The sequence below is a fragment of the Salarias fasciatus genome, chromosome 5 (assembly GCF_902148845.1).
Source record: "Salarias fasciatus chromosome 5, fSalaFa1.1, whole genome shotgun sequence".
NCBI classification, from domain to species: domain Eukaryota; kingdom Metazoa; phylum Chordata; class Actinopteri; order Blenniiformes; family Blenniidae; genus Salarias; species Salarias fasciatus.
In genome coordinates this window covers 9404934-9428869 of record NC_043749.1, presented here as the reverse complement: position 1 = coordinate 9428869, position 23936 = coordinate 9404934, and the positions used below count along the sequence as shown (strand labels likewise).

General features: G+C 42.8%; 1 protein-coding gene across 3 annotated transcripts; it reads left to right on the top strand.

The window, feature by feature from the left end:
- The first annotated feature begins 11165 nt into the window (after positions 1-11165).
- On the top strand, positions 11166-23629 carry LOC115389112 (phosphatidate phosphatase LPIN2). Of its 3 annotated transcripts, none has more exons than XM_030092519.1 (20): positions 11166-11191; positions 15101-15301; positions 15398-15493; positions 15569-15834; positions 16037-16144; positions 16253-16364; positions 16480-17146; positions 17248-17341; positions 17444-17625; positions 17719-17812; positions 17893-17962; positions 18189-18281; positions 19826-19884; positions 20362-20512; positions 20597-20745; positions 20856-20942; positions 21256-21408; positions 21663-21777; positions 22271-22374; positions 22493-23629. In XM_030092519.1, exons 2-20 carry the CDS (start codon positions 15110-15112, stop codon positions 22641-22643), a joined length of 2943 nt encoding a protein of 980 aa, XP_029948379.1. In that variant the 5' UTR covers positions 11166-11191; positions 15101-15109; the 3' UTR covers positions 22644-23629. The 3 variants fall into 3 exon arrangements, with proteins under 3 accessions (XP_029948379.1, XP_029948378.1, XP_029948377.1); XM_030092518.1 differs by lacking the exon at positions 11166-11191 and adding an exon at positions 13627-13884 and having other exon boundaries at positions 19829-19884; XM_030092517.1 differs by lacking the exon at positions 11166-11191 and adding an exon at positions 13627-13884.
- Positions 23630-23936: the final 307 nt, after the last annotated feature.

Sequence of the window (23936 nt, the reverse complement as noted above, 5' to 3'; positions counted from 1 at the left end):
ATGAAACTAATCTATGAAATACCCCTCTACTTAAAACACCTTCCTGCAGTCCTGCAACTGAATGAAAGAAGGAATGACATTGTTGCATTTTTTCCCCTGCTGTAAAGCACATTGCTGCTCAGGCTACTGGCTGGAAGCCATATGATACACACAAATAAACATTAAGAAGTTCTAACAAATTCACATTTTATTGCAATTTTTCTCCATAAGCAGGTTGGCAGCAATTCTCCACTGTTTGGTTGCAGGTAAAGCAGAGCACACAGTCTGTTTCTGAAACTCAAAACTTTCCAAGTCAAATCTTCTTCAGGAAATTTTATGTTTGGTTGGAAGGGCTCTCTGTTCTTCCCAGCGCGGGCAGAAGTGGCACCAATGTTTCCGCAGCACCCGCTGTTGTCTTCTGAGTAGATGGGTTGTGCTAAGCTGCTAGCCGACGTGACTTTAGTTTCAGCTGCCATAAACGCTGTAGTTTTTGCCTTTATCATCCTCAGTCCTCAGTATCATCCAAGTTAGGTTGCAGTAGCTGCTCAGTTCATAATTCTAAAAAAAAAAAAAAAAAAAAAAAAAAAGATTTTTGAAACCAATGTTATGCAAACGATTCTGTCTTACCTTCGATCATTTTGTTTTGATAAAAATTGATTATTTTAATTTAGGTTTTTGTTTGCCCTAGTTGATAAAGTTTCACTGAATGTCTGTGACTCACGGCATATCAGGAAGGGGGCAGCACGGGAAAGAGGAAGAAACAGCTAGCGGGTTGAGCTGCCAATTATGCATCCAATCTTCATTTAATCTTTTCTGTTGGTCATCCAGGCGAACACGGTAATAATTAATTTTGATATGTTTACAAAGAGCTGTATATCTTGATTATGAGAGATGTGAGAGACAGAGTTAATTATATATTTCTTTTTGTGAACTGATGTGATATTGTGTGTTTATAGTTATCACATTGTTCCCCGGTACTCCACGAAATGTAATTTCTTTTGTGAAGAATAAACCTTGTGTGGACATCAGTATGACGTGTTCAATGACCATCAGTTATACTCGGGAACATTCGATTTTGATTTTTTTGGAAGCGTTACCTGTAAAAATAATCCGATATTCTCTTCTGCTTGCTGTCTGCCATCATTGTTGTTTGACTGCGATGAAGCTGCTTCCGGGTAACATGGCATGCCAGACTGACTTTATGTATTACACACATATAAAGACAGTCTGGTACCGCGCCATTGGGGCAGCATTTCAAACTGGCAACGAGAGGCGGGACTATTGAGCGGAGAGAACCAATCCAAGAAACAAGGCTGTGACACAACCATAATGCGAGGAACGCAGCACTCGTAGTCGTTTTGTAGTCCAAAACATGGGATCATGGTATGGAGTTGAGACAACTCTTCGGTGAACGATTTCTGCCGTTTTTGTCATAGAAATCTACGAGTGAGGAGAGTGGCGAATACGTCCGTTTTACACCCAAATTCCACCGTACGCTAAAGTGCCTCGCTGTTTAGAAGCGGTGGTGCAGAAAATAGACCTGACGCGAATCACCAGCGCCGTGGCGCACGCCAGTTTTCTGGTGATCCATCGTAACACGTTTCCCCATGTATCTCTGATCATGGAGAGACAGTCTGGCATGCCAGGCTAGCTTCCGGGTGAGGGAGGAGTCTCCTCAATGAGCAATTAAAATCTGATTTCTTTTAAAATAGATTTTTCCATATATCCCCACAGCTCTGTGTAAATCCATTCTACACATACTTTTTTTAATTTCTATATATTAACCCCGTGTTTCCACCGGATGCGACGCAAATTTATTCGTGTGATGAGATTACATACAAAGTCAATGTAATGACGCGATTGTCGCTCAATCTTGGGCGGTGTGCGGTGAGCGTTTCCAGCGAAAATTCGCGTGCCGGTTGACTCGCGCTGCCACTCGCCAACGCTCGATGATCGCCGCCCGCCGATTCATTGCTGGACGCTTGATGCTCGAGTTGAAATAACTGAACTTTTCAAGCAAATTCGCGCCAGGACAGCCTATCAGTGTGGAGGCCGTCACAGACGTGCTGATGTAGCGCATGCAGGGCTCCAACCATTCAAAACAGTTGTCTGGAGGATTTTGAGTTTTGCTTTTTGCTTCACACATTTCATGGCATCTTTGAGTATTCAGACGTTCTCTTCTCAACACTACAAGACCAAACACTGGATGTACAGTTTTGTCGGGCAAGGGTAAAGGAGTTTTGTCACACTGTTGAACAAGAGAGACAAGATAAGATAAGGTAAACTTTATTGTCCCACCGGGTAAATTTGTCTTGGACAAAGTGCTACATCTCTCTTGTCACCTCCCGCCTCGACTATTGTAATTCACTTCTCTCTGGTCTTCCACTCAATTCCCTCCATAAACTCCAACTGGTCCAAAATGCATCGGCCCGAATTATCACCAGGACTCCCTCTTTAAACCACATCACCCCAGTTCTCCAACAACTTCACTGGCTTCCAATCACTCACCGTATCATCTATAAAACCATTGTGTTAACATTCAAGGCCCTCCATAACCTCGCCCCTCCGTACCTCACTGATCTACTCCACATAAACACACCCAGTCGGTCTTTAAGATCATCTTCATCTCTCAGTCTCACCATGCCCCCTGTCCGCATGACCACCATGGGCTCCAGAGCCGTTAGTCGCGCTGCTCCCCGCCTCGGGAACTCCCTCCCACCTGACATCAGAAATATCAACTCCCTACATATTTTCAAATCCACTCTCAAAACCCACCTGTTCAGACAAGCTTACTCAATTTGACCTCCAGCCCTCCTTCTGTTTTAATTTGCTAAATTTTTATTTGTACATTTTAAAACTCTTATGTTTTTAACCTGCATATTTGAATTTGTTTTTATTCTGTTTCCTTTGAACGGTGACCTTGATTGTCTTGAAAGGCCCCTAGAAATAAAATGTATTATTATTATCTATCTATCTATCTATCTATCTATCTATCTATCTATCTATCTATCTATCTATCTATATATCTATATATATATATATATATATATATACATTAGTGCTAATTGATGGCCCTATAAACAGGTTGTTTTTTCACCAAGTAGTCAAACAAGACACATCTCATGATGGTAAAAGCAAGGAGCTCTCTCAAGACCTTCGCAGCCTGATTGTTGCTCAGCATCAGAATGGAACTGGTTACAGACTATCTCAAAGAATCTGAGTATTCCAGTAAGCACCGTTGGGGCCATTATCCGCAAGTGGAAGTAAGCCATCACCTTATCAATAGCCGCGCACAGGAGCTCCTCGCAAGATTTCTGACCAGGGAGTCAGAAAGATGGTCAGAAGAGTTCTCAAAGAGCCAAGGACCACCCGGAAAGCACTCCAGCAAGACCTGGAGGCAGCAGGTACAAGTGTTACAGAGAAACGATAGGCAATGCACTCCACCCGCCATGGCCTCTATGGACGCTCAGCCCGCAAGACTCCGTTCCTCAAAAAAAGGCATGTTGAGCTCGTCTAAGTTTGCTAAACGCATCTGGATAAGCCTGTGGAATACTGGGAGAATGTTGTCTGGTCAGATGAGACCAAAATTGACTTTTTGGCTGTCATACTACACACCATGTTTGGAGGAGAAATGGCACTGCACATCACCCAAATAACACTATACCAACAGTGAAGTTTGGTGGTGGAAACATCATGGCATGGGGTGGTTTCTCATCTCGTGGTACGGGCAGACTTCATATAATTGCAAGGAGCAATGAATGGAAACATCTATCGGCAAATTCTTGAGATGAACCGCCTGCATCCACCAGGATGATGAAGATGAGACGGGGCATGGACCTTTCAACAGGACAACGATCCGAAGCACACGGCAAGTTGACTCTCGAATGGTTTAAAAAAAAAAAGAAAATCAATGTGTTAGAATGGCCCAGTCAATCACCTGACTTAAATCCGATCGAACATTTGTGGAAAGAACTAAAGATAAGGGTTCACCAGAGGCCACCAAAGAATATTCAGGATTTGAAGACATCTGTGCGTAAGGAATGGCAAAAATCACACCTGAGCAGTGTGGGCGATTAGTTCAACATACAACAAGCGTCTGGAAGCAGTCATTGCAAACAAAGGCTTCTCCACAAAGTATTAAACGAGTCTCAGATAGTGTGTTCATACTTTTTTCCTGTGTTATTGCACTTAATTCCACATAATCACTATTTATGGATTTGAATGTTGTGATTTCCTTTTCAGGGGTGGATTATTGAGTTAATACCAGTGTCTGGAAGAAATGTCACATGCAATTGCATATTTGGAAATAAATGTAATGAACAAAACAGTTAAAGCGTTCAATCTTATTTCCCCCATTGTTATATGTATATATATTATATAGTGTGGGATTGCTCTAAAGACTGCAAGGGAAAGCTCAACTTCCTAAAATGTCAAAAAATAAGTTGGTCCAATATTTACTGTTGTTGAACATTTCATTGACTAAATATGCGCGTACAACACGTTCATCTTTTGTTCAGATCGGCTACTTATCTCAAGTAATTGACTCGCTTTTTTCTCACTCCTCCTCGCAGCGGCACGGCGCTTTAAACAGCCGGACGCTGAGCGTCCATGCGGAAGCTAGAGTGGGTTGTTCTGCTGCAGTGAAACTGGACGCTCATTGGATAAAATACTGGGCTGGTCCCGCCCACGGACGCTCAGCGTCTCTGGGGGTCTATGGGGCAGTAAGCTGGCCTGGACGCTGAGCTTCTGCGTGCTGATTGGATGATCTGTGTGAAGCTTGATTGACAGCGAAATGAGCAAATCAGCGATCTTGAAGTAAAAAAAATGCACCGAAGTGCTTCTGAAGTTTTTCATTCTGTTGTTCTGAGTTGATTCGGAGGCTGTGCTGATCCCTGGAGACTTTATGTTTGTGAAAAACGACTAGCGTTGTGTTTGGAGACTCGTTTCGGTCACTCTGTGGTTTCTGTCCTCGACAAGCAGCTGTGGAGCTTCTCCCCTTCTCTCACACAGCCTCCAGCCTCCAGCAGCTCCAGCTGCTCGCTAGCTGCACACAACGTATATATACTCTGTTCTCGCCACCCCAGCGGTATTGTGTCTGTCTCCTTCAAGCTCGGGTCCTCTACCAGAGGCCTTGGAGCTTGAGGGTTCTGCGCAGGATCTTAGCTGTTCCTAGGATTGTGCTCTTTTGAACAGAGATCTCAGATGTTGTTACTGGTATCTGCTGGAGCCATCCTCCCAGCTTGGGGGTTACTGCTCCCAGTGTCCCGATCACTACTGATATCACTGTTGCCTTTACACCTCACACTCTCTCTATCTCTTCCCTCAACCCTTGGTATTTCTCCAGCTTCTCATGCTCCTTTTTCCTGATGTTGCCATCGCTTGGGATTGCTACATCTATCACCACAGCTGTCTTCTGCTGTTTATCCACCACCACTATGTCAGGTTGATTGGCCATCACCTGCTTGTCAGTCTGGATCTGGAAGTCCCACAGGATCTTGGCTCGATTGTTCTCGACCACCTTTGGAGGTGTCTCCCATCTTGACCCTGGGACTTCCAGTCCATACTCGGTACATATGTTCCTGTACACTATGCCCGCTACCTGGTTGTGCCGTTCCATGTATGCCTTGCCTGCCAGCATCTTCCACCCTGCTGTGATGTGCTGTACTGTCTCTGGGGTTTCTTCGCGCAGTCTGCACCTGGGGTCTTGTTTGGTGTGGTAGATCCCGGCCTCTATTGATCTTGTGTTAAGGGCCTGTTCTTGTGCAGCTATGATTAGGGCCTCTGTGCTGTCCCTCAGTCCAGCCTTTTCCAGCCACTGGTATGTTTTCTCAATGTCAGCCACTTCTTCAATTTGTCAAGGTCAAGGGTCAAGGTCAAGGTTTATTTCTATAGCACATTTAAAATACAAAAAACTCTGCCCAAAGTGCTGCACATGTTGATAACACCATAAAAAAACAATAGAAAAATACAAAAGTTTAAAAACAATAACATGCAAAAATGTCCAGCTCAGCTTGTGTTGAACGCCAGAGCAAATAAATGTGTTTTTAACAAAGACTTAAAACACTCGACATGATGAAGCAGAACGAATGTTCAGAGGGAGGTCATTCCAAAGTTTAGGTCCAGCGACCGCAAACGCCCTGTCACCTCTGGTTTTCAGTCTCGATGGGGGACAGGTTAAGAGCAGCTGGTCACATGACTGCAGGGCTCTTACAGGAGCATACAAACACAACATTTCAGACAAATATTCAGGGGCCAGACCATTCTAAGATTTAAATACAAGCAGTAAAATGTTAAATTGAATTCTAAAAGACACAGGGAGCCAATGAAGTGACTGCAGCGCAGGAGTAACATGATCGAAGCGCCTTCTCCCTGTGAGGAGGCAAGCAGCGGCATTCTGTACCAGTCGTAGGCGATGAATGGATGAAGCATCCAGACCATAATACAGGTAATTACAATAATCCAGACGTGCCGTAATGAATGTATGAATTAATTTTTCCAACTGGTCAGGGGGCAAGTAGGATTTCACTTTGGCGATCAGTCGCAGCTGGAAGAAGCTCGCTTTCACCACAGCACTGATTTGCTTCTCTAGTTTAAAAGAATTGTCGATGATGACGCCGAGGTTCTTTACACAAGAACTGTGAGGAACTCCGAGGTCAAAGGCAGGAACAGGTTCCCCAACCACAATTACTTCAGTTTTGTTCTCATTTAGGTTCAGAAAATTTAATTTCAGCCAATCTTTCACTTCCTTCAGGCAATTTTGAAGAGACTGGAATGACCCACTTTCAGATGTAAGCGGCATGTAGATCTGTATATCATCAGCGAAACAATGAAAGGAAATTTGATGTTTTCTAAAAATTGAGCCAAGTTTCAACAAATATAAAGAAAACAAAATCGGACCCAGTATAGAGCCCTGGGGAACTCCACACGTAAGCCTAGGTTTGGCTGATGAAAAAGGGCGACGTTCACAGAGAACTGTCTCCCAGTAAGATATGACCTGAACCATTCTAAAGCAGTGCCTTTTATTCCAACACATGATTCCAGCCGCGATAATAAAATCTCATGGTCCACGGTATCAAAGGCTGCAGTGAGATCTAAAAGCACCAGGACAGCTGGCTGACCAGAGTCCATTGTCGGTGGTAGATGCCATGGTAGCTCCTCTGGCTCCTCCTTACTGACTTTTGATGTCTGAGGCATTCACTTAGCAGATCATCACTGGGGGCCATCTTCTTGGTATACTAATGGTGGCTCTTGGTTTCCTCCTGGATAGTGGCTCTGACGCTCACTAGTCCTCGGCCTCCCTCCTTTCTCTTTGAGTGTGGCCTCAGTATGCTGGACTTACGGTGGAACCCTCCATGCATTGTAAGGAGCTTTCTTGTGTTGATATCAATGGCTTGCATTTCTTCCAGTGGCCAGGGTATTATGCCAGCAGGGTATCTGATTACTGGTAGGGCGTAGGTGTTTATGGCTTGGATCTTATTTTTGCCATTCAGCAGGCTCTTCAGGACCTGTCTTAGTCTCTGTAGGTATTTGGCTGTGGCTGACTTTCAAGCTGCCTCCTCATGGTTTCCATTTACTTGTGGGATCCCCAGGTACTTGTTGGTGTCCTGCACATCTGTTAGGTTCCCTTCAGGTAATTCAACTCCTTCAGTTGCAATCACCTTCCCTCTTCTAGATACCATTCGTCCACACTTATCTAGTCCGAATGACATCCCAATGTCATTGCTGTATATCCTGGTGAGGTGAATCAGGGAGTCAATGTCACGCTCATTCTTGGCATACAGTCTGATGTCGTCCATGTAGAGGAGGTGGCTGACAGTTGTTCCGCTCTTGAACCGGTATCCAAAGCCACTCTTGGTTGATCTGGCTGAGGGGGTTCAGGCCTATGCAGAACAGCAGGGGGGACAGGGCATCACCTTGGTATATGCCGCATTTGATGGTCACCTGTGCCACTGGCTTTGAGTTGGCCTCTAGACACACACACAAAAAAAAAAAAACGTATTACCACCACTGGGATTCACTGCAGTGTCACCATAATCACTACAACCTTCAAAGACTTGATAGACAGATATTTTTAATAAAAATGAGCTTGTAGCATATAATCCACCTCACAACAATGGGATGAAGGCGCCCTTTGTAAGTTACTGACGTTTTGTTAAAGAGTTATTGAGACCGAAAGTCCGTATCTGTCAATATGCTGCCAACTTTACTGGACTGTTCAAGTATATGAATGATTTAACTAATTCGTGGGAACAAATTAGTAATTCGTGCGCACGATTTATTATTTCGAGGGAACGAATTAGTAATTTGTGCGCATGATTTATTATTTCGTGGGAACAAATTAGTAATTGGTGGGCACGATTTATTATTTCGTGGCCTCAATTAATTTTTTTTTTTTTTTTTTTTTTACCATGTCATGTCCGGGGCTCCGTAGCTTTCAGCTGGACAGAGAGTGTCTCGAACCAAGCTGCCATACCATACCCAAAGATGCTGCCTAACACTACATCATAGAAGGTTGACATGACTTCCATACTCACACCAAAAAATCTGAGCCTGCGCAAAAATGCATTCTTTGGGCCAATTTGGCATACAAGTAATCAACATGTACATTCCATTTTAGCTGGTTGTCCATTTGGATACCAAGATATTTATATGAGGCAACCTGCTCAATCTGCACATCCCCCAAAACCACAGGTTCGGGGACACGCTCACCTTTAAAATCGAATACCATTTCTTTGGTTTTGGTAGCATTCAGAATAAGGCGAAAGTTCTCACACCAAGCTTCAAAATGATTAATCTCTTCTAGATAGCCCACCAGACTGTCAGCGCCTCTCAGAAGACTAAGATTTACAGTGTTATCAGAGAATTTTAAGATGTAGTTAGACTACTCCTACAGTAATCTGAATAGATGATAAAAAGAAAATAAGAACTCACGCCCCCTTGTGGCACACCAGTGCTACACTGTCCAGTGGTGGAGAGTGCAGAGTTAACCCTGACCTGTTGGGATCTGTTAGTTAACAGAAAATGAAACCATTTAGACATAAACGGATTGAAATTCATGCTGGAGAGCTTTTACACCAGAAGCTTAGGACAAACAGTGTCAAAGGCAGAACTACAGTCTACAAAGAGAGCTCGTGCGTAGGCCTTCGGTTCCTCTCAGTGCTTACTAATTAAGTGAGCTATGCTTACAACAGCATCCTCAGTACTTCGTACAGCTTTATGCACAAATTGTAAGGGATCAAGTAATGGAGAAACCTCAGACTTGAGAACATTTACAATAATTCGGTAACACTTTACTTGAAGCACCTGGTGTAACACATTATAAGTTATGCTTAAGCATCGTTATAAATGATCACAATGCTTTATAACCCACTATACAGCACAAGATTGGGGTTAGGGTTAGGTTTAGGGTTAGGTCCTGATGTTATAAAGCATTGTGATTATTTATGAGTGGTTATAACTACAGTTATACAGTGTTATAATGTACTTACTTATAATGTGTTATACAGGGGTGCTTCAAGTAAAGTGTTACCAATAATTCTCTCAAAATACTATATAACCTCACAAGTTAAAGCAATGGGTCCATAGTCTTTGTTCTCCGAAGAACGAGAGACTTTGGGAACAGGGATTATTAAAGACTTTTTCCAAATATTAGGAACCATATATTTGTCCATAGACTGCTGAAATGTCGAACACCAGGCAGCAGTAAGAACATATTTTTAACACCCTACCAGGCAACCTGTCAGGTCCTGTGGATTTTTTGTTACCAGTTTTACTAAATGTACTTTGGACCTGACCAGGATCGATGACAATACGATCTGATGGGGAGAGAGACATCAAGGTTAAAGTCCACTGACACTTGTGCTGTGTCATGTCTAAGAAAAAAATCGTTCAACTCGTTAGCTCTCCCGAGCTCATCGTGAGTAACAATTTGTCTCTCACAAGTCTCAAGTCTCCCACTGATCTCCTTGACTTCCTTCAACAGAAAAAACTGAACGAGAGCATGGGACAGCTGTGTGTTTGGCGGTGATCATCCCCGTGTCCGCTGCTTCTGTTGAGCAGACATTTTCAGCCCTGAAGCAAATTAAAACTTACGCCAGAAATACTACAGTTCAAGCTCAACTTTAAGCATTGGCTTTGATGGCAATCGAGAAGGATCTGCTGATGGAGCTGAAACCCACAGATAATCTATATGACAGAGCTATTGAACGCTTCTTGAGGAAGGAAAGGAGGGTGGATTTTGTTTACAAATAATCAGGATTTTAGTGAATAAAATTTTGCCATTTTCCTAAATAATATTGGTATTTTATTAAGTTGTTGATGCTTATTGTATGTGCACAGATGTAGTAGGAGACTTGTGCACTTCAGTTAAGGCATTTATTCTGGTTGCACAAGTGTTTGCTATGCAACAGCTCTTTATATGCATGTCTGTATAGTAAGATGGTTTTAGTTATGGAGAGGTGGATTGGTTCAGGCGGATGTGTTCTGAAGGCCTTAGAGTGTAATGCACAGTCCGCCACTGCAAGATAGGCTTGATGAATTTAAAACTCGTTTTATATGATGGCATCAAAGTTTCACTGGATGAGCTCATGTATTTCATGTTTGAATACTTTGTGCAGGGATCGCCTTTGCTGGGAAAGAGACTGGCCACCCTCTGAAACATCATCTCATGAAAATAAATGACCGAAGGAGTGGGAGGGCGAGGGAAATGTTCAGTCTTGACATTGTAAAGATGACATGTGGGCAGAAGAAAAGTCGGACCAGTCAGTCTTATTGGTAGTACTTCGTTAAAAACACATTTCAAGATGACATTGTAACTTCCACAAGTTTTTTTTTCTTCCCACGATTAAATCTGCTTATGAAAGTATTGCACTGAAAGTCTGAAACAGCTTTAAAAATCCAGGACAGCGTGTGAACAGTCCGGGGTCTGCATGTTTTACAAACCAGGGGAATCATAACATGCTGCCCTCCAGTGTCTTCAAAAAAAACACCAGGCTGGGAGATGAAGCCCTTTCTAGCCGCGTGGCCGTGGACGGATGACATATGAAGCCCCGCCCCCCAGACGGGCACGCATCATCGAGCCCATTGTTTACGGTTTAGGGTCAGAGGCGGGTCTTTCTCTTTTCCTGCCTTTCCATTGGCTGCCGTTCTGATTGACGCGAGCATGCGCATGCGCAGTAGGCTAGGAAGCTTGATCTGAGGAGCGACCCGAAAGGTAAGAAACGTCTCTCTCTCTCTCTCTCTGTTTCGACCCCTCAGCTCTTAAAGAAACCGTTTAAAGTGTTTTAAACACCGTTATACATGTTAATAAAAAAGACGTGAGAAAGCTGGGTCAGTTTAAGATTATGTTTGTTACTGAAACTTACCTCTTTTTATTTTTTTTTCAACAAGACAAGTCGTGGACATTCAACAGTAAATTTGCTGTGCTGGCAAATGAAGTTAAGGATAGTCAGTGTTCCTCGAGATTTAAACGTGACGATTATGCTTATTTTCAGGATTTAAAACAAATAAGGTGATTGACTTTCTCCTGATTTCTTTACGCTGTGTTAAGTGCTTGAATCCATTGCGGAAGTTGATGAATTTGGGGTGCTCCAGTCTGGACGCTCAGTGATCATGAATCATTTGGAAAATCTTTATCTGTGCCTTTTTAAAACCAGGTTTTCATCCTAAGAGCCCCGTCGTTCCTCAGTAGACTGATTTTCCCTCCATATTGTCTTACTGAGTGATGAGGATGATGGAGATAGTTATTACAACGTCTGATGTCAGACATTTTTTTTTTAAATCACGGAAAGATTTGCTGCTCTTATGCAGACTCCCTGAATGTCAGTACTGTAGAGTCTAACCTCTCCCTTGGAGGCAAAGTTCAGTCAAAGCCACAGAGAATCACTGCTGTGGTGACTCTCACCTCTGACGCATCTGAAGGCCTTCTGTCACTCTAATAAATCTTCATTAAAGATACAATATAATCTCTGTTATAAATTGTACAAGTGGAGAAGATGTGATTCTTTTTAGTATTTTTGACTTGTTCCTTTGCTTGTTAATTATTTAAATCTGAAGGTGTTTTTGTGTTTGTTTAATCTACCAGTGTCGATGTCTTCTTCTAACTTGTAATGCTATAGTCAGGAAAAACGAGACTCAAGAGCAAACCTAGCTATTTTAGGTCCACAGACTCTGATCAAAATTACTACAGGTTGCAAACACAAGAAGTTGACTGATGCAGAGCAGGAACAGCTTACTGAATCTATACATATTGCTTTCATATTGAACACAACTGAGTAATTTTCATGCCTTCCCATTCTCAAAACAATTCGCATCTCCTGCTCTCTATCTTTTGATGAAAATGTTGCAACGCTGATTAGCCAAATGTTTTTGGACATTTCATGTAGTTATTGATTATCTTTATAGTTAGAAACACTAGTTTCACTCTGCCTGTTGTGACACATTAAAAAAAAATCAAGTTTGTTGTTGAAATATTTGGATGTATTGCACACTGCAGCCTCCCCCCCTGTCCTCCTACGCAGTGACTTTCCCCACACATTGTTTTCTTGTTACAACATATTCGTTTGACCAAGACTGGCTTTTCATTATCGCTGTTGAAAAGGCTACTTTGGAACATTGTATCTTTTCTCAAAAATACTATAATTTCTAGCGAAAGGGGTTTTATATTTTGAATTTGTATTGATATAGGCCAGAAATCTTTCCAGAAAATTTACAGAAAAGCACCAAACTACTCCATATGTGAGACAATATCAACTGCTATAGGGTCCTTTAATAAATGCAGATGCAGTTATTCTCATTATATATGAAGTAGATTGATGTGCACTGCAGTATGTAACAGTATGTGATTCTATGAACGTATTCTTAATTATTGATTAAAAATGTGATTTTGACCTCCAATCCTAACCTCTGTCTTCCATTATGCATCATATTACTCCCAATAGTATCAAATCACTGTAATAAAATGCTCAAAAAAGACTCAATACACACCGACTGGCAATAAGGTACGGAGGAGACAGTTTATATTTGAACTTATTGTATTGTCGGATCAGCCATGCGAAAGACTACATACCGTTCTTCCTCTTTTATTAATTCATTTTTTTGTATTTCAAATACTTCCGCATTTTTAATCATTTTGCTGATACACTATAACTTTGCGAGACATTATGTTTTGTCGAGGCCTACCTTTTGGCGATGTTTTCCTTGATAGACAACACAACATCGATCATAATCTCCATCCATATTTGAAAGTTATTCGCTTGAGTTCCTCCCGAGTCAGCCAGGTTTATGAAGGATTTCTCTGACTTGATGGAGCGTGACAGCTGAAGAGCTCCCGCATCGTCCATGGCCCAGAGAACTGTGGTCATCCCCAGAAACAGTGTGGCCGATCCATGGGTGTGTGTGCGTTTTCATGCCAAGCGTGTATGAATAGCCTGTACAGGCCTTTCAGAAACTGCTGGTCTGGCTGTCATGTGCAGTGCAAGTGTGGAAGTATGAATTCAGTGTGTATGTGCGGTGTTCGCTTGTGAAATTGTGTGTTAAAGAGGAAGCATCAGAGTGGGAGTGAATATACTGGGACTCTCTCATAGATTGCTATATTTTGTGTGGAGAGGACGAGAGCGAGCGAGCGAGCGAGATTTAACCTTGTAGTTTTTAGCTACAGTTTGATTTTTGTAGCGGCGTGTCAAACCTGTCAAGGCTGACAAAATGTAACCAGACGTCTCAGGACAGATATGAAGGGGGGGGCATCTGTCTTAATAGCATTATGGGAACAGGTGGTTCACGGAGACATAGGTTCAGTTTCTCAAGAGTTTCTGAGTGGAAAAGCCCTTATTGTGGTGCCGAATGGCGGAGGGGGCGTCGGGTCAACACATCCTGGTTGGGAAGGGACATCTTCATCCTTCTCTATGGGTAAGAAATGAGACTGGTGATTGTTTCCTTGCAGTTATAAATAATCCTTTGTTGATTCCTTTTATCTGGCTCTTTGGTGTAATAATTGTAGGAGTATTGGAAGCTTGTGTCTTCTTCGATCCACTCAATAACTTTATTTCGTTACACAAAGTTTTTTTTTTTCTTATCTGTTTTTTAGGCGTCTTCTAAGACTGTGTGATGTTTAAACACTGGTTAACACTGTCACCTCAGCGAGATTGTCTTTGACTTTGGAGTCTTTCGAGGCTAAGTGGTGACTCAAAAAGGCCTGTAGGTGCAGCTCTGTGTTTGCTCTGTGATGAATTGGTGACCTGTGTGTGTTCGATAAAGCTGCATAATAGATGAGGGAATGGTTGCTTCTGACATATAAAGAATGGCTGCAGTTTTGTTTGTTTGTTTGTTTGGAAAAATGCGGTTGTCATATCACTCGAGGCCTCTCGGGGTTAGATGTTCTTTAATCCCATCTAAGCTAATTTCACGCTCCAGCAACATTTATCCTAGTCTTGTTTAACCCAGTGCAAGAAAAGACTATGCCATGAAAATGCATTTTCTTATTTGTTTTGTTAGCTCAGAGTCCTCAAAGTGACTTGTTGGCATCACTTTGTTGTTGCTTGAGGATGTTTGTTGGCACAGTGCCTCTAAACACTGGAACTCAATCAATATATTCACTTAATCATCGTATCTGACCAGGAACCTAAAATCATTGTTTTCCACAAAGGCTGACATTTCCATTAGTGTTCTAGAGATCTATTTCTTTACTCCAAGCGGTTGACCTTTGGCCTATTAGTCACAGCCAAGATCAGACTCCAAAGGTCAGGACTGTGTTGTCAAAACAGAAATATTTACTGAGTGGTCTTTCATATATCGCTGCTAACCTGATTGGAAGGATTTCAAGATCCTTAGCCTTAAACTGTTAAAATACGAGGTACTGTTAACATTTATGTTTGACTTCTGCTTTCAATTTCAGTATTGCTAAAAATGTGCAATCGTCAAACCCCCTAAATTTCCATTTTTGCTGTTTTGTGGCTTAGTTAGCTCAAAAAAGAGGAAAAACTGCAGAAGAGAAATACAAAGGAAACAGAAGTATTATTAACTTCTCAGGTGCAGGTGGTTGAAACATTTCAAGTGTTTTTGTTTTAAAGAAGTAATTTCCTCTTCTTCAGTTCTCACTTCAGTTTTTTTTTTTTGTCCTTTCCAGTCCCAAACCATGAATATCGTGGGCCAGCTAGCCGAGACGGTGTTTGTGACCGTGAAGGAGCTGTACCGCGGCCTGAACCCTGCCACCCTGACGGGGGGGATCGACGTCATCGTGGTGCGACAGCCCGATGGATCTTTCCAGTGCTCCCCCTTTCACGTCCGCTTTGGCAAGCTCGGCGTGCTGCGCTCCAAGGAGAAGATCGTCAGTGTTTTCTTTATCTTAATCAGATTATTGTACGTGTACTGCTCTGTCTGCTTTGGAAAAGTCACAAAAAAACATTCATTGTTGCAACTTTAGGTGGACATTGAGATAAATGGGGAGTCTGTCGACCTGCACATGAAGCTGGGGGACAACGGAGAAGCTTTTTTTGTGGAGGAAAATGAAAATCAGGGGGTAAGAAGAACATCTGGGTTTACACATTTGGAAATACGTGCCGGATCTTTCTTTCATGACGCCTCTCTTTCTTAGGTCCCGGCCCATCTGTGCACCTCCCCGATTCAGCTTGAGCTCCCTGAGGACATCGACGACACCACCGAGGGTCTGGGGCCCACTGGGAACGGAGCCCGGAGGAAGAAGCGTCGCCGCAAACGCGTGCGCTCCGACTCTCACCTGAGAGAAGAGGCCAGCTCCTCCTCAGACGAGAGGGAAAGAGAGAAAGAGTGTGAGAAGGAAGCTGATCTCTTCCAACAGGAGAGCTCCTCTCCCGAGGAGCTGACCACATCCCTACAAATCAGGTCAGTCATTAAAACATGTTTGTTTATTTTGTTTTTTTTAGAGTAACTGACTGCTTAAATGAGACTTTCCGCATGTAGAACATTTCTCAATGTGTTCATGTTGACTGCTGCTGGGATGTTGGTTCTTGATGGTGGATTTCAGCTGTAGCTACTGCTTGATACTGGCCGAGCAATTGAAAAGATTTTCCTGTGTGTGTTTCAGTAAATCAGTTTACTTTTCGCTGTCGGAGGAACCAAACGAGGAACTGGGTGCCGTGCAACCCAGAGACGCCCATCCACACTCGGACGGAGAGCAGTCACCCTCAGAAAAGTGAGAACAGTTCGTGTTTGCAGTCAGATTGTTGAATTTTTTTTATTTTCGAGCTTTGCCCGTCGGAACTTTGCGGTCCTGGTTGCTGAAGCTAATTCTCCTTTCCAGCAATGTGTTCTTCAGCCGGCCTTGTTCTCCTAAAAGCGACTCGGAGCTTGTGGTCAAAAGCCAGGATTCCACCGGACCTCAGATGCAGTGGAACTGGGGAGACTTTCCGATGGTGCGACACTCAAACACACAGCTATCTTTCTTGTTCTGTTTTAATACTGTCGATGTCGAGCTTTTCAATTCGGCACCTTTGTTTCAAATATTTAATTCTGCCTTTTCTTTAACAGCTCTGTCAACCAGGCAAGATGTCAGTGGAGGAGCAGGGCATCTCTCCATCAGATAGTTCTCATTTCCGCACCATCGAGAGACAGGAGTGCTTTGACATGGGCGCCGAGCCTTTCCTCACCTTCGGGAGTGCAGGCAGGGTGACTGTGGTCAAGCCACTACCCCGGACTCAATCTGTGGATTTAGGAAGCGTCTCCGTGCAAAACACCCCCCCTCTGCCCAAAGACAAACCCCCCCACGTTTCTCACTCCACCCTCACGGAACTCTTCGTGTCTTGTGATACATCTGTGAATTTGGACTCGACACAGCCATTTGAGTCCTCGCCGGCGCAGCACGGGAACACCAGCTGTGTCGCAGAGAGTCCCGGTCACATTGATACGGAAAACGCGACCACTGGAGCCAAACCGAGCGGCGCGGAAGAGCAACTTGAAAAAGGGAGAAAAGAGCAAACGGTCCTGCAAACACATCCGAGTGGCTCGGAGCCGTCGCAGCTGCTGCAGCGCTCCTCGCCTGAGCAGAGCGAGCAGGGCTCCACCGGCAGCGCCCGCGTCAGTGAGGGGGACAGTGGAATCGACCCGTGTGCCGAGGGAGCGGAGGAGGACGCTGCAGGAGAGTCAGCCAGCGCTGCTGAGGCGTCTTCCAAAGCGGAGCAGCAGGATAAGAAGAAAGGTCTGAACATGTGTCCTATTGATTTAAACACATTTGATGAAGAAGTTTGACGAATCTCATTTTCAGCATACAGCGTGTGAGTTTGATGTGTTTGATCGCAGGTAAACGGAATCACCATCTAGGACCAACGGATATCTACCTGGACGATCTGACCACTCTGGACCCTGAAGTGGCGGCACTTTACTTTCCAAAAAGGTAAAGTATCGCAAAAATACAGCTTATTTTCTGAATGAAATTGTGTATGTAGCTTTTGAACATTTCTAATGTTGTGGCGCTGACTGAGTGCTTGTCATGCAGCGAGGCAGAGGGAGCGTTTCAGTTGGAGCAGGGCCAGGGCTCAGGAAGCCATTCCCCCCAGTCGGTGGGCAGCGGAGCGATGGACAGCGGCACAGAGTACCTGTCAGACTCCACCTCCTACAACATGGAAGTCAGCATGTCCCTCTGCGGACAGGAGGGCGACACCAGCCAAATCACCAAAGGTCACCGGAGTGGAATCCACGCTTCCACATCGCAGTGTCTGGTAGATCAATTAAACCACTACTCATGTTGGGTTTTTTTTTCTCTCATTTCAGAAAAGTTCATGGAGCATTTTGTAACGTACCAGGACTTCGCCAACAATCCAGGAATCATTGAAGATCCAAGTCTCGTCATTTGCATAAACTCTAAGTAAGCTATAAAAACACGAAAATACTCCTCTAATGTGTAGTAAAGTGACTCAAATACATGATCTGACTTTCATTTTTCAGCTATTACAACTGGGCAGTGGCTGCGCCCATGGTCTTATCAATGACAGCATTCCAGAAAAATCTACCCAAGGTATTTTATTACCCTCAAGCTCTATTGCTGTAATTCCACATATCTATTTAAAATTCTGCTACAAACATTAATCAGGATCATTCCTGCTTAAAATGAAGAACTTCTCACTGTGAGACAGACGAGACATCATTTACCAGCAGAAATTCAAACATTGACATTTCGTCAACCTTTTCTTTAATGTGTGTGTGTGTGTGTGTGTGTGTGTGTGTGTTTGTGTGTCATACAGAGCACAGTAGAGCGACTGGTGAAGGACAAAATGCCCAAAAAGTCTGGACGCTGGTGGTTCTCCTGGAGGAGGAGGGAGTTGGACAACAGCCAGGTACACTCTAAGAAATAATGTAACAGCTCAGCTTAATTCAATTAAGGTAACAATTTGCATCAACCTTTTTAAGAAATTCCAACTAAAACCTTTCAGTAAATCCAACAAGCCTTTTAATGGTCGAAACTCAGTTATTTAAGGACAACCAACATAATTTACTTCAACCTGCAAACAGTTAAACAGTTAATTAGGGTGAAGTAACATAATTTTAATAAACTGGTCCATGTCAAATTAAGGTGAAGCAACTTAATTTCAGTGAAATGGTTTGTGTAAAATTAAGGTGAAGCAACATATGAAAGAGGTGAGGCTACCTCACCTTAAAACATGGTTTGAAAATCTTACTCATTCATTCATTAGCTACCACTTCTCCCTTTCGGGGTCGCGGGTGGCTGGAGCCAATCCCAGCTGCTGTGGGCGAAGGCGGGGTATGCCCTGGAGAGGTCACCAGTCTGTCGCAGGACTGACATACAACCATTCACACACACGTTCATACCTTGGGGGCAATTTAGGGTGACCAATTAACCTGACATGCATGTTTTTGGACCATGGGAGGAAGCCGGAGTACCCAGAGAGAACCCATGGGGAGAACATACAAACTCCACACAGAAAGGCCTGAGCCCCAGTCGGTATTTGAACCCAGGGCCGTCTTGCTGTGAGGCATGAGCGCTAACCACTGCACTATCGTGTGGCCATCTTACTTAAACTCAGCCCTAAAATATTTTTATGAAAACTTTTGTTTGTTTTGTCTTACTCATTTAATTTAACAAAACAGATTTGGGCAAACTGATGGGAAAACATAATATATAGCAAAATTGCAGTCCCTGATTCAGCTCAGACAATGAATGAGGTGCAGTTGATTTCAGGTCTGGCCTTTGAATTGCCCTTGGGGACAAATGAAGTTTTTTTCTCAATTTGAATTTGAAAATATACATACATATTTAATTTGGCACAGTTTCCGATTTCAAGCTGGACCAACTTCTTAAAGTAAGTCACCATCTTGTTATAATAAGTCCCCATGTATCAAATTTAGAATGTTATTTTGACAAAGCTCTTGATTTTAAGCTCAACTAGCTAACCCAATATTTTCAGCCGGACTAACCTCTTAAAACAAATTACCACCTTGTTATAATAAGTCCATGAAACAACCTTATTCTTTTATGCCGAAAAAGCTCATGATGTTAAGCTCAACTAACTAACCCAAGGAATCATTTTTTAGAGTGTAGATGTTTGTTGTTTTTTTTGTTTTGTTTTTTTTTTGCAGGAAAAAGAATAGTTATTGTTGGGATTTTTTTTTTTTTTATTTATTTTTTTTTAATTTAGCATCATGTTTGGACCTGCAATAGTTTCAATCATCAACTGCGGTTGTAGACTTCTGAGTCCTGGTTAGCTCTATGGTCATGATGACCAAAAACAATGAGATTAATAATAAAGCATGGAAGAGCTGACAGACATTGAGGAATGATGTCTGATCGTTTTTCTGTGGCTTTGTTTAAACATTAACACTTGAAGTGCTTATATAGTAATGCTGAAACTTCTTCTTTCAGCAGAAGAACTCGAAAGAAGAGCAAGAAGAGCCCCTGATGAGTGTTCCTGCCACAGTCATGTAAGTCAATTCACAAAGAAATGATCCAACATAAGTTACACAACCTTAACCCTTTTATGGCTTCATTCAGGCTGCCTCCATTTGTTGAGATTTTATGGCTGTTAAATTATTAAAAATGTGCAAGCAGTGAGAACGTCAGCGCATGTTACAGATAGTGAATCTCGTTTGTGAATGGCCGGTCTTATTGCAGAAGTCTTGGAGTCTCTGTGCAGATTACCCATAAGCAGAACTCCTAGATGGCCTATGATATCTATGAGATATGGTTATTAAAAAAATGCAGTGAATGGTGGTGTTAGAGCGTCGGTTTAAACTTTACATGCTGCTTTTCCAGTTTCTGTAAGTTCTGCCATTCTATAGACTTGAAATAATATTAAACATCCGTTCCTGTCGTGAAATTCTCTTTAAAATTGGATTTTATTTTTTTAACGCCACACAGAGGAAACGCAGTATTGATGCATGCATGTGTTGTTCCATCAGAGCCACACTGGACGACATTGACAGCGACGAGGCTGCAGGACTGGGCCGAAAAGCCGTCATCCCTCCCTCCATGTCTGCAGAAACCCTCAGCGCCACTCAGTCCATCAGCCAGGTTTACCGCAAATCCCTGCGTCTGACTTCCAAACAAATAGTAAGAGAAACCCTCAACATGCGTACTCAAAAAACAAAACAAATGCATGCAGAGAGCATTAAGTGCGTCTTGTGTCTTTAACAGGAGCATCTGAAACTCCGTGAAGGAGCCAACAAAGTGGTGTTCAGTGTGACCACGCAGTATCAGGGCACCTGCCGCTGTGAGGCCGCCATCTACCTGTGGAACTGGAACGACCGCGTGATCATCTCCGACATCGACGGCACCATCACCAAGTAAAAGAAGCACGGTTTCTCCTGCCGTATTATTAAGATACATTTGTGTACAGATGACCACATTTACCACTGCCCTGTAACGCTGATGGTTTTCTTTGTGGTCACTGCAGGTCTGATGCTCTGGGTCACATCCTGCCTCAGTTCGGAAAGGACTGGACGCACAAGGGCATTGCCAAGCTCTACCACAAAATACACGAGTAAGTGGACAAACATCTATTCCACTTTAAAAACAACTTACACTAATCGCCTGGTCCATTAGTGTTTTTTTTTTTTCCTGCTTCTTAACCTTCCCACACATCTTGCAGACCAGAACAAGCAAACATGGACCAAATGTTTTCCCTGCTCATGCATTCAGTCTGACATCATTGTATTTGCAGCGCTGCCAGATGTTTTCCTGTTTCTCACATGTTCTGGAGCAGACCGCTGTACACGCTCACTACATGACAAACACACGCAGGTTTATACAGTTGTAATTAATCACTTTAGTAATGGCTTTCTGTTTCCTTGCAGAAATGGCTACAAGTTCCTGTACTGTTCGGCGCGGGCGATCGGCATGGCCGCCATCACTAAAGACTACCTGCACTGGGTCAACGACAGAGGCACGGTGCTTCCTAAAGGCCCTGTGCTGCTGGCGCCCAGCAGCCTCTTTTCTGCACTGCACAGGTGACACGCACGGCCCCTGAACTACAATCAGACACATTATCTATTGTGTGTGGAGTCAGAAAATATACAACAAAGAAAAAAAAGAGTAAAACGTTGAAGACAGTGTGCAAAAAATGCGAGGTAGTGCTGACCTCTAGTGGCTCAATTTCAAAGGAAAAAAAATCAACCGCTGCACATTTGTCTATATGTTAACTGACAGTCATTTGAAGAGGCAGATCTTCTTCTTTTTTTTAAACTCTGAACCGTCCTAACAGGGAGGTGATTGAGAAGAAGCCCGAAGTGTTCAAGGTGGCCTGTCTCAGTGACATCAGGGACCTGTTTAACCCCGGCAGGCAGCCGTTCTACGCAGCCTTCGGCAACAGGACCAACGTAAGTAATGCAGATACAGGTGTGTTAAAAAACTCATTATATCTGAAAGTATATTGACAGTTATTACTCTAATCATGACTTATAAAGTAAAAAGTTTCAAACTCTTCACAATATTAATTGTGAGAATCGTTCTAAAATAGTAAAAACATCTATTATATTAGGTTTTATTGTAATATTTAAGATTCTGTGTTTTTGATTTTCATGATTTATAGAAAATAAATCATAAGGCTTTACAGTGCATAGGATTATTGAAATATTGGCAAAAAGAACAAAGCAGAATCAGTCATTTAGTGTCATTTAATCAATATGATTTGAAATAACCTGCATTTGATCCTTTTTCTCCCATAACACGAAGTATCAGGTGGTATCAGATTTGATTTTACTTTGAGAGTATACATTATACACTAATAATTAAGGTGCAAAGGCCAGAATATTCTTTCACAAAGTACATAAACATGGATTTTCCTCTTATTTGCTGCATTTGCTTTGTCAGGATGCGTTCGCCTACACGCAGGTCGGAGTGCCTGAAGCCAGGATATTTACTGTCAACCCCAAAGGAGAGCTCATCCAGGAGAAGACGAAAGGAAACAAGTCCTCGTGAGTATGCAGAAGAAAATGGTTCTGGTGAATTTATCCTGTTTTTTAAACCTTTCAGAGTGAGTGAAAAATGTGAGTGTTAGCCACATTTTCTTGACAAACGATACCTGTTTTGCAGGTACTGCCACCTGGGCGAGGCGGTGGACCATTTCTTCCCTGAGCTCACTGCCGAGGGGAGCGCGTCCTCTGCTCTCCACTGTCCTGAGTTCAGCAGTTTCTCCTTCTGGAAGGAGCCGCTGCCGGAACTGGACCTGGATGCACTCCTGTAAACACAACGAAAGCCAGCAGAACTGCACACCCACACGTAAAGCCAGGGCGCGTATTCTCAGACTGATCCCAGCGTGACTGAAGATTGCCTTCGAGAGAAAACGGTTCCGTTTCTCTTCTGCACCCAAATGTAGAAACAAATAAATTCATAATATGCAGATATGTCCTATAAACAACTGCGGCAAAAATGATGCAGCACTCCCCTTGCCTGTTAGAACAGAACAGGATGTTACACTGTTTCATGTTTTTTGTTCGTTTGTGTATGAGTGTCACGAGCAGCCACAATTTTTGTTTTTTGAAAATCATTCGAGCCATTCAACTCATATTTTTTCTATAAATGTGGACCAAATATATATTATTAATATTTGATCATTTCTCCTGCAAATGCCAAAATATGCACCGACGAGACCAAAAAACACAGATACACATGGATCATTTCAGTGGAGATGAGAGTCATTGTGTGCCTTTGTGATTGTAAGCAGAAATATATTTGAGCTTCTTTTTCATGGACATAGGTGGAGAATGATACAGCTGCATGTAGCCAGAAACTATTTTTTTGAGAATATTTTTGAAATACTTTTTAGATGATAATTATCTGATAAGCTGAACTTCCCTGATCAGTGTTGAGTATTCTTTCACTTGTCAGGTAAATTAGTGTTTTCACATTGCACTTGATCACCAGTGAATGCAAACTATTTGAACCGCTGTTTAAAACGACAGCATGCACATTTCACATCCTCTACTCCGACTCTTCACTACCAAGTTGAGAAATGTTTGTACGCTACATGAATGATACGGTGCGTCGGGCCGACGCTGACGTTTGAGGTGAATAAGCTGGATGATGTGCCTCTGTATGACGACTGTTATATTTATTGCTTTTAGCATGTTGTTTAATCATTGAGCTGGGTGGCGATGCATCAAAGGAAAGGGTTTTTAATGGTGATTTCATGAATGAAATGTACAGGAAAATAAATTACATGTAAATGACTGTGTGGTTGATTGAGTCAGTTTTATTTTCATCCAGCACAGTGAAATTCTGTCACTTTTATCGTGACATGTTGAAGCAACCCGGTGTTTCACGTTTTGAACTGGAATATGGAAGAAATGTTTCTTTCTGCATGCACTCATTGTGCCACAACTGAAGAGATGTGAGGCTCTTATTAGGCAACAACTAATCACTACCAGGCCATCAGTGATGAGTCATGGTTTATTCTACTCCACTGGGGCGATTTTGTAAAAAGCCCTAGGAGAAACTCTACATTCAGGTGTCACACCCCACACAGTCTGCTTGTTGA